We start from the raw sequence: 20,628 nt of genomic DNA on the forward strand, positions 1-20,628 counted from the left end.
AAAAAAAAAAAAAAAAAAAAAAAAATGTTAGTATTCTTATGAGAATAGATACCAGAGAGTTTGCTCTCTCTCCTTCGCTCACTTTTTCTGTGTGTGTGTGTGTGTGTGTGTGTGTGTGCGTGTGTGTGTGTGGTGTGTTTGCCATGTGGGGACATTGTGAGAAGCTGATTGTTCACAAGCCAGTAAGAGAGCCATTGCTGGAAACCTAATTGGCTAGCACCTTGATCTTGAATTCGTAGCCTCCATAACTCAGAAAATAAATTTGTGTTGTTTAAGCCGTACAGTCTACGGTATTTTGTTATGACAGCCAATTCTCAGAGATTTGGGTTTGATAGTTCTTAAATGGGACATGGAATCTGAAATTTTAACAATAGTCATTACTCAACTAGTTGATTTGCTGTGTTTAACTCAGTGGTGCCCTCAACAGTGTCTTTCTCTAGTGGCCACCAAATGCCCATTGTCCTTTCCAATGAAAAGACCTTCTGGAAGGTGACTCGAAACAATCTTGTGCCATCCTTGAATTCTAGTCATATAAGTTGGACAGCTTCTTTCACCTCTCTGAGCATCATTTTCCTTATCTATAAAACGGTGACAATGCAAGATTGCTATCTGAAGAAAATAGGATATTATATGCAGTGTTCCTAGCACATAATAGGAGCTCACTAAATGTTTTCTTTTTCTTAGTTACAACATCTTTTTTACAAGTCTGAAGCTTGATCTGTGTAATAGTGTAATAGTACATTTCTTCATTAAAACATAGGATCCCTGTTAGCATGCCATTGATAAACAACACCTCTGTCTAAATGATGTATTTAACACTTTATGGCACCCATAAAAAGAAGAGGGCAACCTATCTGATTTGGTTTCCAGAGGAGCCAGATGAGGGAAATGAGATTTCTATGGTTTTATTTTAAAATGTTTGTGATCTATGGCACTCAAAAACCACAGAAGCAGTGATATATAGAATGCAACTTTTAAAAATTAACGTTTTAAAGTGTGGAAATCTTTGTGACAGCTCTGTGTATGTGGCCCACCACTCTTTGTTGTCATCCCAAAACTTTGATTCCTTTTTAACATAGAATAAGATATTTTATTTCCTTTTCAATTTTTGCTGTGGTGTTTAGTTCCTTGTTCTTGGTTAAAAAAATGAGTATAGAATCAGAATTAAAAATTAACATGTAGACTTTTAAATATTACTCTTTGGTAAAAAATAACATTGTAAAACAAGAACTAAGTTGCACATCTCAATTATTCTCTCTTATGTGCCAAGGAAGTCCTCATTAGAAAAACTGTGGTACATGCAGAATGGATAACTTAAGTAACTAGATTTCTGCTCATTTGACATTTCCCACAGAGACCAGTAAAATGTGTCTTAATCATTGGTGTTTGGTCATAAGTTAACATAGTACCCCCAATTACTTGAGTGAGCAGTTTTCTAGTGTGAAGGAATAAATGAAGAAAGAAGAGGTTCATTGTAGCATCAAGAATATGGGGAGAAAATGACTTGGCATTTTATCATATCATTGTATATTGATTTGTGCCTCAGAAAAATTCAATGTGTTTTCTTACAGCTGTGATGTTCAGTTTGCTTGAAAGTAAATAGAAAAGACTTTCAAAAAGGATCTAGTTTTAAGTCTTGCTTTGAAGGCAATGGATACATTTTTATTGTTGCTGCAAATCCATCAAAACATTGAGACCTCTGTAATTATTGATTTTTAATGCATAAGCCAGTATAAATTGATATAATGTTTGTCTGTATTGAGAAATATTTTTTTGTGGGAAAAGCTAAAATCCTCTTACATGCTAAAACACTTTGATTTATTAACATGTACTATTTAGAGAAGATGCGTTGAAGAGCTATTTAATTAAAATTGTTGACTCAGCCTATTGATATGTTCCAATAATGTTAATGTCTTTTGAAGAATTGGTATTTTCATAACTGTCATACCTTTCTGTTATACAGGCATATCTGGATTTATTCTGCTTTACTTTAGGGTGCTTCACAGATACTGTGTTTTCAACAACTTGAAGGTCATAGCAGCCCTGCATTTAGCAATTCTACTGGTGCCATTTTTTCAGCACCTGTGCTCAGCTCACATCTCTATGTCACTTTTTGATAATTCCTGCAATATTCCAATCTTTTTCATTACAGTTATATATGCTAGGGTTTTCTGTGATCAGTGATCTGTGATGTTACCATTGTCCATTGTTATTATTTTGAGACACCAAGAAATGTACCCATATAAGCAAACTGATTCAATCAATATTATTTATGTGTGTTCTGACTGCTGTACCCACCAGCCATTTGCCATCTCCCTCCCTCTCCTGGGCCTCCCTATTCCCTGAAACAAAACAATATTGAAATGCAACCAATAAAGAGTCCTACAGTGACCTCTAAGTGAAAGGAAGAGTTATATGTCTCTCACTTTCAGTAAAAAGAAATGATTAAGCTTAATAAGCAAGGCAGGTCAAAAGCCAAGATAGGTCACAAGCTGGGTCCCTTGTGTAAAACAGCTAAGTTGTGAATGCTAAGAAAAAGTTCTTGGAGGCAATTAAAAATGCTACTCCAGTTAACACATGAATAATTAGAGAGCAAAACAGTCCTATTGCTGATATGGAGAAAGTCTGAGTGATCGGAAAAGAAGATCAAACAAACCACAACACTTTATTTATCCAAAGCCTAAGCCAGAGCAAGCCCTAACTCTTTTCAGTTGTGTGAAAGCTGCAAGGGATGAGGAAGCTGCGGAAGAAAAGTTTGAAGCTAACAGAGGTTGATTCACAAGGTTTAAGAAAAGAAGTCATCTCCATGACATAAAAGTGCAGGGTGAATCAGCAAGTTCTAATATAGAAGCTGCAGCGAGTTATCTGTAAGACCTAGTTAAGGTACTAATGAAAGTAGCTACACTAAACAACAGATTTTCCATGTAGACAAAACAGCCTTAGGTTGGAAGAAGATGTCATCTAATACATTCATAGCTAGAGAGAAGATGTCTAGGCCAGGCTTCCAAGCTCCAAAGGTGAGGCTGACCCTTGTTAGGATCTAATGCTGCTGGTGACTTGAAGTTGAAGTCAGTGCTCATTTACCATTCTAAAAATGCTCGGGCCCTTAAAAATTATACTAAGTCTACTGTGCTGTGCTTTAGAAATGGAGTAACGAAGACTGGATAACAGCAAATACGTTTATACATGGAATACTGAATAATAATATTCAAACTCACTGTGGAGAACTACTGCTCAGAAAAAAAGATTCCTTTCAAAATATTATTGCTCTTTGACAATGTACCTGGTCACCCAAGAGCTCTGATGGTGATGTACAGGAGGTTAATGTTGTTTTCAAAGCCATTAACACAACATCCATTCTGTCGCCCTTAGATTATGGAGTAATTTCAACGTTCAAGTCTTATTATTTAAGAAATATATTTGGAAGATTGTAGCTTCCCCAGCTAGTGATTCCACTGATAAATCTGAGAAAGTATATGGAAAACTTTTTGGAAAGGATACACTATTCTAAATGCCATTAGCCACATTTGTGATTCATGAGAGCAGGTCAAAGTATCAGCATTAATGGGAGTTTGAAAGAAATTGGTTTCATCCCTTATGGATGAGTTTGAGGGGTTCAAAATTTTAAGGAGGTAACTACAGAGGTGGTGGAAATAGCAAGACAACTAGAATTTGAAGTTGAACCTGAAGATGTGACTAAATTGTTGCAATGTCATGATGAAACTTGAACGGATGAAGAGTTATTTCTTATGGATGAACAAAGGAAGTGGTTTCTTGAGGTGGAATCTACTTCTAGACCCTATCTTTCCAATTCCCATTGTTGAATGACAACAAAGCCTTTAGAATACTACATAAACTGAGTTGATTAACACAGCAGTAGGGTTTTTGAGATAATTGACTCCAATTTTAAAGAAGTTCTATTTTGGGTAAAATGCTATCAAACACCATGTCATGAGAGATATGGAGAAATATTTTATGAAAGGAAGAGTCAGTCGATGTGGCAAACTTCACTGTTGTCTTCTTTTAAGAAATTACCAAAGCCACCCTAACCTTCAGCAACTGTGACCCTGATCAGTTAGCAGCCACCAACATTGAGGCAAGACATTTCACTAGCAAAAATATAAAAATGTACTGAAAGCTCAGATTAATAAAGTATTTTTAAATTAAGGTATGATATTTTGTTTTAGACATAATGCTGTTGCACACTTAATAGATTACAATATAGTGTGAACATAACTATTATATGTATTGGAAAACTGCAAAATTTGTGTGATTCACTTTATTGCAATATTTGCTTTATTGTGGTAGTATGGAACTGAACTTGCAATATCTCTGATGTATGCCTGTATACACAATCTGATCTATATCCTCCAAAACAAGTAAGGTTTTCCATAAACTCTACTACATACAAAAAAAGTTCATTTACATAATCAATTGAGTAATAGCCTTATTATAAGACGCTGTCAGTGAATCACAAATAATTAGTAGGTAGCTTAGAAATGAAATTAAAATAGAAGTTTTCTCACTTTTGCAATGTAATCATTAATATTTTGTGATCATTTACTTAATCAGACTTTTAAAATCATATATCAACAGTTATTTATATGGTAATGGTATCAGCAAACCAAAAAATGTATTAAAGGCACTGATTTAATCATTTTAACAGGAATAAAATTATAATGAAAATCATTCTGACAGAAGTGTTTTAACAATTACATTTCCCTGGAAAATCCATTTGAAAGTGCCGCTTAACTTTTTAGAGATATTTTATGAGCTATAATCATTTTGATTCAACACCTACTGAGTCCATAGTATATGCTAGACACCTGGGTGAGCATGGGTATGTAATGGGCTCTTCACCAAGGAATTTCCTTGTATTGGAAACTGAAACTGGCAGACATGTCTAGTGAGGGCCTTAAGAGAGGCAAAAACAGATTATTCTGGGAGCCAAAGTAGAGAGAGGTCATATTTGGGCAACAGATAAATAAAATTCATCAGGTAGGTGACATTTGAAATGGATGTTAACGTATTCATAGAGTTTTTACAGATACAGATGAATGTGATGACTAAAGAACTATTTCATGCCAGAAATGTTTTCTCTAGCAGATTTATCAATCTCTTGGAGGTATTCATATGTTCCTATAGAAACAATGCTCTTTCTTCAGATGAATCTTTTATGGAAGTATTACATATAAAACTTGTTGAAGTGCATTAGTTTCACTCGAAAAGGATGGAAAGCGTGAGATCTGGATTCTCCATCTTTATCTTTTCATGATTTGCCACAACTAACTGTTCTTTTAAATCAGCCTCTCTGTGGATATATGCTATAATTTGAAATAGTAGATTTATGTTATAATATAATCATTGGAAAGCATGACAACTATTGTTTTAATAATAAATAGATATTACAGAAAGTAAAGCTAAAATCAATCATATTGGCTCATAGGAATATATGAATTTGCAGTTCAGTGCTTTTTAAGGAGAAGGGAAGGGTTCACTACATGAGAAGGTTTTATTGGAATCTCCAGAAAGGTATGAGATTCTTTCTTTTGGCATTAATACAAGAGGACTTATAAAAATGAGTAACATTGAGGTCAAATGTAACTCCAGGTGAGTAGTGCAAAATGTGACAGAAATGATAATTTGGGGCCTGGGTTGCTAGACTGGCACATGTGGTTAAACAGGTTGTATTCTGCATGACTCAAGAATTTGTCACTCACAGCTGGCTATTGCACAGTCTTGAAGAGAGCATCATGAGCAGCTGTTCAGGATGACCATGCAAGTGAGGACGCTGCATTTAATTTGGATAACAATAGAAAACATTTGAATTTTCTTTCAGCCCTGAGAATTATATAGTCGCTGTTGGACCTTAAGGAAATTAATCTTTCAGTGTTTTGTAAAATGGCTCATATTCCAGAAACATGAATGTAGAATATTCCAAATGTCTGTTAGAAGAATGAACTGTTTGTCATTTTTTAGAAGTGAGAGAGCAAAGCAAAAATGACTCACACATGTTCTCAGGTGCCCAGAAGAATTGTTGTACCTTGATGGAAATAGAAAGGTCATGTTTATGGTAATTGGGACAGGGTAAGAGACAGAATTAATTCTATATTGAACATTTCAAATTATTATGAATAATTTTGTTATACTAAATGGACAATTGGATATACTTCTTCCTCCGAGGCTTTATTTTTCTTTGTTTTTTTCTTTTCTTTCAGGCTGAAGTCATCGATGTGAGTTATGGAATGGCAGATGATTTAAAAAGGATTAGCAAAATAAAAAATATAACAAATCAGATCGCACTCCTGAAATTAGGAAAATTGCCACTGCTTTATAAGGTTAGTCCAATGGCTGTTATTCAGTGGTTGGGTGAATATTTTGCCTTGTTTTGTTGGAATTACATGCCTTTGTGAATGTGGAGTGTGTGTGTGTGTGCATATAGGTGTGTGTGTGAGAGAGAAGGGGATAGAAAGAGAGAGAGGCAGAGAGTATCACAGAAAGATGGCTTTTCCACATTAGAACATTTTAAATTAAGATACTTAAGAAAAATATATTTATGCCCTTATTTCTTTAGAGAGAAAATACCTTAAGTCAGGTAACATTGAGTTTGTGGGACCTTAATAAAATTGGCATACTCTTCATAATGGTACCTATCTGGAATAGTGAAAAATGAGAAACACGTTATCTTCATCTTATGACACATGTGAAACTTCTATTATCGGATGGACTAATTATCATGTTCTCTATGTTAGACAAGTATCTAGATGATTTACACCCATTAGTGATTATTTTGTCAACTATATAACTACGGTTACTAACTGTGATCAGGATTTTAATTAAAATAGAATATGCTAAGAGAAGCAGAATTTTGATTTATTTTATTTGGATGGAAGTTTATTAACACTTATCCACAGATACATTTACATAATTAAAGCAGCTCAATCTAAGTTTCTGATGATGAACCACCACAGTAGATAGCCACTACTGCTAATTCTCACTTTATTTCCTTTTCTATTAAAAGAAAAAAAAAGGTTAGTGTAGTTATGTCAGCAGAACTCTCTGGTTCTGAAGATATATTGGATTTCTCCTCATTCAACCTTAAATGAGCTTTGCTAATTCCCAGGTCCAAAAGCATTTCCAGGAATCTCTTGGCACACTCTATTAGGAAACTAGAGAACATCCTGTGTCTGTTTTTTTTATTGTCTTCCAACAATACTCTTATCCTTAAATCAGTGTTTAATAGTAGATTAGACAGGTCAGAATTTTAAGATACTCTTGAAAACAGAATATACAGTAATACTAAATTTTTAATTTTGCTGGATAAATTTTAATATGTACTAAATGCCTTAAAATAATCATATTTTGACCCAGAAATTCCTGTTCAATCAATGTATTCTAAGGTTGGGGTTGGGGTGGAGGGGGGGAACACAGAGGTGATAAACATAGTGATAACCAATGATGTAATAAAATATTAGAAATGATATATACATCCAGTTTAGTATTTGAAAATCATGCTGCTGTTATAGCCGAATATGGTACAATAATTTGATTTAAAGGAGAATATTTAATGACATGTAAAAATCCTCATAAATCAAACAAGAGATCAAGAGAACATTTATAATAATTATAATACTAATGATTTTATTATTGCCTATGAAGGTAACATTATTAATGACATGTGCTAGAAATTTTCTAAGTATTTAAAAAATGTATTATCATATTAATCTTCAAGATAATCATATTGTTGAGATAGGGACTGTTATTATCTTCATATTATAAATGAAGTAAGACACAAAAGAAAAGTGACTGGCTCAAAGACAAAAGCTAGTTAAGTGAAACAGTCAGGCTTTCAACCCAGGCAATCTCATTTCAGATGCCAAGTCTTGAATGTGTATGTATACTTGTGTGTGGGGGGGATGGAGTGGGAGGAGCTAGAATATATCAATAGATAGAGAATTAAGAAGTTAAATTAGAATTTTAGTTAGGATTCCATGATAAAGAAAAATGAACATTTCAAGGTTAGCTACCAAACATCAATATTTTAAAGGAAATAATTAAAAATAGGTTAGACTATTAAACCTATCACTCATATCTGAGGTAGAAAAGGTTTGGAGACTGTGGGGAGAGGATTTTATGAAGAGGAATTTTGGAGAGATTTATGGTAAGTTCAACTGCATGCCTGGTGACTGGGGCTACAATGGAACCACATGGAGGGCTTAATGTATGTCCCCTGCAATGTGGGGGACATGGTAGAATGGTGTCTGATTTTATTTGAGAAGCCTAAAGGTAAGGGATGGGTTTGCTAAGCATTTAATAAATAAATACAAAAAAAATTATGTGTGTTGAGATTGGCCTGCATCCCGTGAATTGGGAGCAGAAAAGTATACATGTGTTTCCCATGGGTCAGTCATAAGCACATGTGACACAGAGCCAGTGTAGTCTGCCTTCACGCCTGTACTAAAATTGCCACATGTAATGGTGACTCATTAGACAGTGACCAGCCAGATTAAAGTGCCAATTGTCTAGATCAAGTAAATTGCAGTAGGTACTGCTTCAGTTAATTCACAAATGCCCAGGAGATCCAAAGGTAGCTTTAAACATCTGTGAGCCCCAGAACGTGTGAAGCTCCTGTGGGACAAGCACAGTAACATAAGAAAAATCCCACCCACTGAGCCTCTAATTTCTAACCCTTGTCCAACAACAGATAAGTAAGAGTATAGTTAATACATGGGGAAGGAAATAACAGACCACATCCCTTTCCCCAAAAGGAGACCTGAGCTGCTGGAGGGGTAAGAAGATACAATTTTAAATCAAGAGTAAGAGTAGAATTTTGATCATAATGAGGCTAGGAACCCTAATTACTTATTTAAGACTACTAACTCAAATCGATTATAGGACTTTTATTATTAACAATAGTCAGAGTAATGGTAAGACAGTCCAACTTTTATGTAGATGTTTCAGGAAAATGAACCTCTATGGATATTTTTAAAAGGGTAATGGGAAACAAAGTTCTATTGCTTTTGGTACATTACATGAATCTTGCTTGTTCAACCTTCCAGTGACAAAAATGTGCGTGGTAGGGGCCAATTACATAACTGGTTAGACAGAATTATGGATAGTTTCTCCTTTTCCTTTGTTTTGCATTTCTAAATATTCTATAATTGTTGTGTATTTATTTTGCATACAGAAATAAGCTTTTGAAGATTCAGGTTAAAATAGAACCATTATAATTTTTCCTAACCTGGCCGGTCATGGTGGCTCACACCTGTAATGCCAGCACTTTCGGATCACGTAAGCCCAGGAGTTCAAGACCAGCCTGGCCAACATGGCAAAACCTTGTCTCTACCCAAAATACACAAATTAGCTGGGTATGGTGGCATGCACCTATAATGCCAGCTACTCAGGAGATTGAGGCACGAGCATCGCTTGAACTCAGAAGATGGAGGTTGTAGTGAGCCAAGATTTTGCCACTGAACTCCAGCCTGGGTGACAGACTGAAACTCCATTAAAAAAAAAAAAAAAAAAAAAAAAATTCTAACTGTGCTCACAGGTCAAATACTCAAAACCTTCACCAGTGTATAATGGATTAAAATAAAGCAAGTTTCTTCGTATTTGCTACAGATAATATTTACATTACAAAACCCTTTGACCATATCTACAAAGTAGTGGGTTAGTGGTTTATCTGGAATAGAGCACAATTATAAAGATCCTGATATCATTTTCCCTGATAATTTCCATTCTAGGCCTATTAAATAAATTTAACAAGAATTTCTGTGTAGAATGCCCCTTGAGACAGAGACTTGCCACAAACTTGGCATTGTCTTCTAGAAAGAGGAGACAGGATATCCTCTCTTCAACCTTTTAATTTCCATTCTAGCCATCCCTTCTGTTTTCTGTAGGTTGTCCCAGAGATTTGGGGGAACTCATTGCTGCCATATCTGTTAATATACATTCCATTGGTAAGAAAAAGGAAGCATGTATTAAACATAGTTATACAGCATGACTACAGCCAAATTTGCTTCAACTATCCATCAAATATATTCTGGAGCTAAAATTCAGAAATGAGGTAAAATGTAATTCAGTTGGGTTGAAAAAGGCAGAAGACCAACAGACTTCTTTATGAATCATAACAGGTAGTCATGATTCTAAATGAGCATTTGGTCTGGGAACATGCAGCTGAATGAGTAAAGAGAAGTTCATTTTATTTTGGCTGTGCAGTAGTTACTAAATCAGAGTTTAAAAATGATTTTGGGAGGGAATCTCTACATCTGAGCTAGGGAGGGCAAAGGGGAAGCATAATTATGATGTTAAATTATTAGATTATCTCTTGAAATGAGGAGAAAAATAATCTGCAGTCCTGAAGGAGGAGATCTCATTAGTTTGATCATAAATACTAAGAATGTATGTAATTTAATCTCTAGGAAGAGATTGATGAGAAAATCCCAACATTACAGGGTAGGAACTATGAACTGCAAACAGCTTTCAGATATGTGCTGTGAAATCCATATCTTGCTGCAGAAAAAGAGTCAACCAAGTTCCCCAGGTATAGTTGTGTGCTAGTTTCCTTAGGCTGAAGCCTTGGAGGAAAGGCTTTAGGTTCATTTTAGCTATGTATTTATAACAGTTTATTTTATGAGAGAGTGCTTTAAACATTTAAACTTTCAGACAAAACATTAATTTGTCACAATGTACTCAGGTTTCTCTCTGACAACCTGACACATAGTAAAACAGATATGGAGACCTTCACAAATTCCCAAACTGCAGAATAGCACTCTAGTATGGAAATTAATTTTGTAAAATATAATAAAAGCACTTGACTTTCTACTTAGGATCATTTCTACCAGAAGCCATAATAACAAAAAGTTACTGTATACTAGAAGACAACTAGAAATCAAGTAAATCCCTCTGAAACGTGGAGGTTGGGCTATTGTCTAAATCCACAGTACGTATCAGCTCCCTTTCCTGTAGAAGTCAATTTTGTGTGCAGTAAAATTACAGATGAATATATATCTTGATTAATTATGCCATTTGTGCATAAATTACAAAAAAAATCCAAAAACTCTATTTTTTTTGTAAATGCAGTAATATATATCACTACCTAGCACTTTGTGTAATATACTAAGATATTAGTCAATATTAGCTAGCTTTTCATTATTTTATATATTTTTTATGCTTATAATGACAATTTTAAAGGTCCAGAAATCCAAATGATTTCGTAGTTTCCTACAAATGAAACATTTTCTATGTATTCATCAGATAAGATTTATATTTTAATATAAATAGAAAGTAATATAAGCAAATGGCTTTTAGATAAGTGACTTGACATCTACATATTGTTGTCCCTTATTGGGCCAGTATATAACAAGTATGAAGCATTTGCATACTTGTGATATTTGCTGAACTAAAAGTTTCATTTATTCTAGTCTCCTTTTGTTTCCCTTAAAACATTTGTTCAATCCAAATGATAATTGCAGTCAAAAGAATATTGTTTTATTTATTCTGATTATTAGAAACCAACATTTACTCTACTTTTCTTGTGGTAGAAGTTGGTGGAACTCTATTTTTTTCTTTCCCAAAAATAAAATCTGTAGAGGCATTTAATTAGTTAGCATTAAAGATATGTGGTGCCTAATACAATAGGTACAAAAAAGAAAATCAATATTTTTACAGGTAAAACACTCACATTGTGTGTGTGTGTGTGTGTGTGTGTGTGTATGAGCTGTATGTATGAGCACTGATATAGCCTAACATAATGTGGCAGTGGGGCCAAAAATATAGGAAAGAAGAGAAAGACAACTTTCAATTAAAGCTTTTGATACATCATAATTATAATTTTCCTTGATATGAATTGCTAACTGAGATCTCTTTAAGTGACATTCTAATGAATATTTTAGATGAAAGGAAAAAAAAAACAATCTCTAAATTGCAAATGTCATGAATGAGTTTTTTAGCATATGATCTGCATAGGAGTGCACACTTGCCTCTTTTTATTAAGACAATTTTTGAAGATACCTTTTCTGAAAAATTAAAAGAAAACACTATCTCGGGTACTTTAAAAGAATAATGCTTGTTGCACTGAATACTTTAATGAGGCACTTCTTACTACATTCTCAGAGTAATTACAAAAAAAAATGCCTCATCTTTTATGATTCTAAGAGCTCCAGATCTGGCTCCATTTGACGCATGGAAAACATGGTCAGTGCTAGAATAAGGCCAAAATTGGATAATATTTTAATGTATTTGAAAGCTAATCTTGCTGTTGTTTTCTATCAGACCTACTTTCCTATTTTTCAGATAGCTGAGTAAGTTACTTTTTAAATGTTTAGCACAAGTTACGTTACTATATTAACCCAAAACAGGTCATTTTTTGTTGAGATACCAGGTTCAAACATGAGCTTATAATATAAACGAATTTAGACTGTGCTCATTACTGCAATTCAGCAATCAAACTTTTAAAAGTAAATTTAGCTCAAGAATAATTGAATGTTTCAACTTCTTTTCCTGTTTTAAAGTGTTTTCATGGCTTAAAACCAAATAAAAGGATGTCTACAAATCTTCAAAGACTGTCAAGAATTGACTGCATAATTTAGAAGTCGTGCATGTGTTTTGCCTACATGAAAATATAATTTAATTATACTTTTGGACCATTTGAAAATTGTGACATCATAGCAAATGACATCATGTATCAGAAGGGTTGATTTCTGCATATTTCTTATTGTAATATAGTTGGCATTCATAATCCCCATGTTTTTTATACAAAGTTAACAATATTAAATAAAGGTGCTGAGCATCTTGTTTTTCCTAATTAAATGTTATAACATAAATTAAGCAAAGTTAGATAGCAAGGAAGAGCGAGAGAAAACAGTGATGGAGAGATGAAGAAAAGAAGGGAGGAAGGGAAAGAAATAGCAGCTAATTCCTTCTATATAGTTTGCCCCTAAAACTATCCATGTTTCAGAAATATTTTATATGTATTATATAGCACTCTAAAATTTGAAACAGTAAGCTTTAGATATATTTTGATCTGAACTTTTTGGCAATTACTTGGACTTATCAATATAGATGTCTGCTATGGTTTTTTGTGCTAATACTGACCTCTCCTTTCACATTTTAGCTTTTCCCTCTTCCTCTGTGTCTGGTTAAAATGTCCATTTTCCTCCTGTTGATGGCTTCACAGCCCTTCCAATCTTCTGTATTGCTATCTGTTTAACTTGTAACTCATTTTAAATAGTGAAACACAGCATTGCAGGATGCAAGAATGGGAGAAACGAACTCAAGTTCAAGCTCTTCTACTTCATAGTTATGTGAACATAGAATATTACTGAACTCCACTGAAGTCACACAAGTTTTTTCTTATTTTTTAGTTTTTGGTTTTCAAAATCTCTGCATTGATGATAAAAATACTCTCAATCCATAAGGTTGTGTGAAGATTAAATATGAAAATCCATGCATGATAAATTATTAGTAAATATTAAATATTATAATTTGTATGAAGCCCTTAATATCTGTATGAGGTTCTAAAGAGAAAGGGCATGAATTTAATGATGGAGAAATGTGACAGCTCACTCAAACATGCAAAACTAAACTGAAGATAATAATATACTTATTTAATAAATCCATTACAGAAAAGTATTAGTCTCTCAAGATGGCACCTTAGTGTTATTCAGCACTAAGGATTATGTTGGTGCCATGTAGCATAATTTGATCTTTGAGTTAAACAAAAAAATTGAAGTCTTCCAATTGTTTTTGTGGAATAAGACAGATATAAATAAATGAAGAAATTAATGTTAAAAACAAATATAACTTGACTTTAAGTTAAGGAGAAATATAAATAATGTCAAAACAAGATAGTAAGTGCTTTAGATTTTTATATCCTTCAGTGTTTCTTTTATGCATATACTTTTTTTTAAGGTGATGGAATTATGTAATATTAGGAAAAAACAATTATTTTTAAATTAGAACTATAGACATTTATAGAATACGCTTGTGATTCTAATACAAATTTAGACGATTTCTTTTCCAAAGTTGAGATTATCTTGTATGGTTCCAAAAACATATCACAATAATTTGATGGATGTGTATTGTCAGTAGTAATTGCCCTATATCATAAAGTTGTATATAAAATAATTGATTAATAATTATATACCATGTAAGACTTCAACACATTATGCCTGAGGGCATCGAATATACATAAACATTTCCCCAAAGTCAGCTCTGACTTAATGTTCTATCTAATTTTTAATCACTATGTAGGTTTTATATCAATGGAAACTGTATTTTCTCTTTGGAATATATTTTCTGAGTGGTTACTACTCTCTCATGGACTCAAATTAAGTTTTGTCATTTGCTAAATATGGTAGAAACCCTGGTCTGTTTGTTTTAGTTAAAAACTCAGAATTCAAGGTTTTTACATTTATTCAGTGTGAATGATTATGATCTGTTGAAATTTTAGCTCTATTTTCTTATGTATTTTCGCTTTTAGAATATCCTAAACTGACTTTGTGATTTAGCATAGTTACTTTCAACATTCTGGTATTTGATATTTCATAGAGTAGGATGGGTGCTTACGAAATTCACAAAATAAATAATCCATTAGTTCTATGCCAATAGGTAGTATTTAAAGGAATTAACTCTGAGGTTCAATTACTGTCACTGTTATATATATGCCCTAAGTTCTCGTGCTCGTTTTTCTCTCTTTTTGTCTGACTGTCTCTTGATAAATATTAACTTAATTTTACTCTATCTTGCTTAAGAACACCTTGCTAAGAGTATTAGATAGCTCAGTTTGATTTTAATGACTCTGTCATATAAATATATGTGGTGGTAGAATTAAATACTTTTGGAGGAAACTATTACTTGTTTAATATCTGTTTTGGGAAAAAAAAGGATTTCTCCCTAAAACTTATGTAATTTACGTTATAATCTGGACACAGTTATGGGTTTGAAATCAACATTCAATGTCTTATTTTCTATAACAAAATTAAGTCTTTAATAAGCGTATATCAAAACCTTAGTAATCTATTACAAGACGAGAAATATTTTTCAATTAACTTGTTGACAGGACAGTATACACTCAATAAATGTTGTTATAAGGCAACTGCTTTATATATGGTTAATTTATCCTGAATAGAATATTTCATTAAAGCTTTTTATACTTGAAAATATATATTTGCTCTATTTATGCTAACCACTATGTTGGGACAGTTTATATTCTCATATATTATAGTTAAGAATAAAGCTTTTTGTAATTTTTTAATATTGAGCAGGTTGTGAAAAAAAATAAGACTTTCATTATTGCAGGTTAAAAGTTAATTTTATTTACTAGAGGTTGCATTTTAAAATTTCATTAAGTCTAGTACTAATTTGTATTTTGTATAATGTTCTCATCATATGCATTTTAGATTATACCCCTAGTAAATCTCAATTTATTTTAAATTTCTTATGAATTTCTTAAATTAATAAATACATAATTACTTAATATTATAACTTATATCTTATATATTATTATTTTAATAATCTAATATTTATAATCTAAACATACAACACTATTTTGAACCATATTGTTAATAATTTTCATTTTGATCAGTTTTTATTGAAAAATTAGGAAAGTTCAGATTTATAATAACCTAGAAATATACAATAGTATAATAGAAGACTTAAATTTTGCCTGATATTCATTAATTAAGGAAGAACTACCAGAAAATCCTTCAGATAAATTTATATTTGTTCTTCAAGATTTAGTTCTAATTTCGCTCTTGTTTCATTCTAAATCTCATTACCTTGTTAGCTTGTTAAAATGACTGTTCCCTACTATTCAGTGAAGAGCTAGTGTGCTTGTGCTTCATAAGTAGATAACATACTCCTATTAAACTTCTTTTATAATTCTTATACAACGATAATTTTCAGGAAGTTGTAGGGTAAATTTCATCATATATAAACATGAGTCATTGAATGAAATTCAGAAATAACTCTTATAGTTCCAACAAGGCATGCTTGCCTGACATTTTTCCAATACCCACATCAATGATGGTTTTAATACAACTTCTTTGTTTATAATAATAGCATATCTATAATTAGATAATAGTACAACCTGGTGATGGTATTATGGATATTAAAACACCTGTGATATAATCCAATATCGTATTCCTATTCTGTTAAAATGGACAATTTTGATACTTTGCTTTCTCTTACATTTTGGCTATTATAAAACCTTATAATTGGTTTTATAAATTTTAAAAGTTCAAAGCTTTCTTAGCTTTAGAGTAAAACTAGTAAAATAAAAAGGTGTACTATTTGGTCAATTAAAATGCAATTGGTCCTTCTTCCAATCATACTATTAATATAACAGTTAGGCAAGCATTATTGTAGCTATTTCAAATCTTTCCTAAAAAAGAAATTTTCTGTGATTTCTACAGAAAGTTATTGGCAAAACGTATATAAAGGTATTTTCCTTGTGGTTTTAAAAAATTATTACTATGACTTACTAAATGTGTAGGATTTTTTCCTTTGTTTAGGGTGGCTTTATAAATTGTGTGCTCTAATTGATTATAAAACATGTAGATCCAATCCACATTAAAAATAAGGATCATACCCTAATAAGGCAAATGCTTAGTTGTAGCCAATTAAGTCATTTATTTTTTTTTACCTCTGCATTCAGCTTTATAAAAACTCTCTGTTCACATTGCTAACTCAGAGCTCCCCAAACCTTCTTCAGTTTTGAATAATGCATGACTCAAAAATCAATTTATGCTCAAATAAAATCTGTTAAATTTACTTCGTCTTAAGTTTTTCCTTTTAAAAAGACAGTTTATATCAGGATAATACCGATTTAGTATCCTTCACATTGGAAAGTGGGTGAGAATATAATATCTGGGGTGACGGGAGTAGGGGCAAAAAGAGGTAACTAGAGACATTCGTTACAGTTCTGACATAAGTGGTCTTCATGTGTACATTTGCATCATGTGTACACGAGACATCTCCATGTGTACATTTGTTTATACTTAAAATGATTTCCAACCTCACATCCCATGGGTAGAGAATCTGAACAGTTATATGGGATTTGAGTCCCAGCTCTACTATTTAATTGCTATAAGTCAGTAGTCAAACTTTGTAAACGTTCTAAGGCTTCATTTCGCCCTTGTAAAACCAGTATAATGATAGTGTTGTCTTCATATCACCTAGCCTTTAGTAACTGTTCAATAAACATTTATTATATTGTTGTTGTTTTGTAACCATGGTAAGAAACAGTTCCTACTTTCACTGAAGATGTTTTAAAACATAGTTACTTGAATAATACAGGCATGAATCACTTAACAAAGGGGATACATTCTGAGAAATGCCTCATTAGATGATTTCCTTTTTGTGCCAGTATCATGGAGTGTACTTACACAAACTTAGATGGTGTAGCCTACTACATATCTAGTCTATATAGTATAGCCTGTTGCTCCCAGAATACAGATATTGCTGTACTGAATACTGCAGGCAATTATAATATAGTAGTAAGTATTTGTGTATCTAAACATCTCTAAACAGAAAAGTACATAAAATATGATATAAAAGAGAAAACTGTTTTACCTATAGAGGGCACATATCAAAAGAAAAGTGGAGCTTTTCCTTTTTTAATAATAAATTAAGCTTAGATTACTATAGCTTTTTTACTTTATAAACTTTTTACCTTTTTAAACTTTTCAACTCTTGTAATTAACACTTAGCTTAAAACACATTGCACACCTGACGAAAATATTTTGTTTGTATCCTTGTTCTATAGAAGCACTTTTCTATTTTAATAATTTTTTTTTTATTTATTTTTTAAACTTTTGGTTAAAACTAAGAAACACAGACACATTAGCCAAGGCCTACAAAGGGTCAGGATCATCAGTATCATTGTCTTCCACCTCCATGTCTTGTCCCACTGGAAGTTTTTCAGAGACAATAACATGCATGGAGCTGTCATGTCCGATGATAACAATACCTTCTTCTGAAATGCCTCCTGAAAGATCTGACCCGAGGTTGTTTGTTTTACAGTTAACTACTTTAATGTTTTTTTTTTTTTTTTTTTTGAGATAGAGTCTCCCTCTGTCACCCAGGCTGAAATGCAGTGGCATGATTTTAGCTCACTACAACCTCTGCCTCGCAGGTTCAAGCAATTCTCTTGCCTCAGCCTCCCAAGTAGCTAGGAATACAGATGTGTGCCACCATGCCTGACTATTTTTTGTATTTTCAACAGAGACAGAATTTCACCATGTTAACTGGGCTGGTCTTGAAATCCTAGCCTCAAGTGATTCACCCTCCTCAGACTCCCAAAATGCTGAGATTACAGGTGTGAGCCACAACACCTGTTCAAATTTTATTTATATATAAATAGGAGAAGTACACACTAAAATAGCAAAAATATGTATAGTATAGTAAATACACAAAGCACTAGTATAGTTGTTTATTATTATTATCAAGTATGTACATAATTGTATGTGCTATACTTTTATACTGAGTATATTTTATACAATTGGCAGGGCAGTAAGTTTGTTGACAGTAGCATCACCACAAACATGTAAGTAATGTGTTGCACTATGTTAGGACACTCTGATGTCACTCGCTGATAGGAAAATATCAGCTCTGTTATAATCTTACGGGACTGCTGTTGCGTATAGGATCATTCCTTGACCAAAATGACCTATGCAGAGCCACGACTTTGTCTGTATAATGCTAGTTTCCTTTCAGATACATAATCTCAGGTAAGCACTCCTTATCCTTATAAAAATTCCTGTGTAAGTAGGATGGTCACTGCTGTATGGTAAGTAACTACTTCTCAGAGAGTTTGAATGTCTTAACCAATGTTATACATTTATTTTGCAGAGAGCTAGGGCTGTTATTCCATACCTAGGACTCTTTATGACCCTCATGGTTTGTTAATTTATTTGTGTTTATGAATAGATATTTAAGATAGCTTCTCTGAGTATTAGCACCATTGTGCCTTCCATCATGGTTCTTTACTACCAAATAAATATGTTTTCATATTACTTTCACGTGGTTCAGAATGAGAAAGATACACAGAGAAAGATGAAGGAAATGTGAGAAAATTAATAACCTGTGAAGTCAGGTAGTAAATATGTGAGAATTTATCATACTATATTTTCCATTTCTATTAAAATCCTTAAAATAAAAATTTTCAAAATAAATAAGTGGGGGGAGAAAGCAACCAGGATTCCCAACAGCTGCCTGAAAATGCCTCTAACCATTTTAGCATTAATTGAGCTTATTCACTTCCCCCATGGGAGCTGATTGAGTGGTTACAATACATGCTTTCCATTTGGACAAGATTTCTCATTTATGTGGAGAGTGTTTCAGTCCACTTCTGCCCTTAGTCAATCAAGCATACTAATCAGAGGATTCAGACTCACCAATTTAGCTGTCCAAAGCCCAACTTGACTTAAGGGGTGAAAAATATCACTTGATATTCTCCCTGCAGAGTATGGTAAAAATCAGCTAGTGGGTTGGATATGGTCATTACGATTAAATCACTCTTCATCCAAATTGGCTGAATTTTTATATTTTTATCAGATTGCTGACAGCCAAGAAGACATAGCCTCAGGCACCTAAACAAAACAATGCTGAATATGAATTGGTGTTGAATTTGTTCCCAAGCAGAGTGCTGGTGAAACCATAGGGCAATTGTGCATCGCAGCTCGTTTATTATGAGCAAAGAGTTCTCATTAACTTCTCCAGGAAAATGTTGCCTTTAAATCTTATCTTGAATGAGAAGAATTTGTAACTTGAAAATGTTTATGAATATTTCATTAGAATCGTCATAGGGTGCATGCTTGTGTGTGATAGCCTGGCAAAGGTTGACAGATATGTGGAATACTGTAATGACTTGATGGATGCATATGGAATGTTTAATGGAAAAAGTGAAAAGTGCCTGCTGGGCCTCTGTGAACCTCTTCCAGTATAGTACTGATTTTACTGTGCTGTCAACAAAATCCTCACAAAAAGGAATAGTTTGTGAGTAAATGAATTGAAAATGACATGATTATTTTATTGCACTAAATAGCCCTATAAGAAATATGTTTGGGACTAAGGGTTAGTTTTTTATTCTGTATTTATTTTTATTAAAATACATTTTAAAAATCCATATATGTATAAAGGAGTTCTTAATGAATAGGCATGCACATTGATTTACTGCTTTGGTGTCTCAAAATCCCAGAGGAATTTCACCAAGTTTCACAGTAACAGGGGGTTATGAGTAGTTTGGCAATAGAGCAGTAGACAAAGTCTATGAGAATCATAACAATATCAAAAAGCAAAACAAAACTTACTGAGTTAATCGCGCCGGGCGCGGTGGCTCAAGCCTGTAATCCCAGCACTTTGGGAGGCCGAGACGGGCGGATCACGAGGTCAGGAGATCGAGACCATCCTGGCTACCACGGTGAAACCCCGGCTCTACTAAAATACAAAATTTAGCCGGGCGAGGTGGCGGGCGCCTGTAGTCCCAGCTACTCCGGAGGCTGAGGCGGGAGAATGGCGCGAACCCGGGAGGCGGAGCTTGCAGTGAGCTGAGATCCGGCCACTGCACTCCAGCCTGGGCGACAGAGCGAGACTCCGTCTCAGGAAAAAAAAAAAAAAAAAGAAAAT

The 20,628-nt window shown here is 33.4% G+C and overlaps 1 protein-coding gene across 1 annotated transcript in view; it reads left to right on the forward strand.

Annotated features, from left to right (window-relative positions):
* The window catches only part of NAALADL2 (N-acetylated alpha-linked acidic dipeptidase like 2), a 1,006,116-nt gene that overhangs the window by 403,555 nt on the left and 581,933 nt on the right, over window positions 1-20,628 (forward strand). Inside the window, 1 exon segment of the mRNA XM_017847705.1 lies at window positions 6,219-6,338. Coding sequence (XP_017703194.1) covers window positions 6,219-6,338 — 120 coding nt within the window.

Source organism: Rhinopithecus bieti, unplaced genomic scaffold, assembly GCF_001698545.2.
Source record: "Rhinopithecus bieti isolate Rb0 unplaced genomic scaffold, ASM169854v2 scaffold_28528, whole genome shotgun sequence".
NCBI classification, from domain to species: Eukaryota; Metazoa; Chordata; class Mammalia; order Primates; family Cercopithecidae; genus Rhinopithecus; species Rhinopithecus bieti.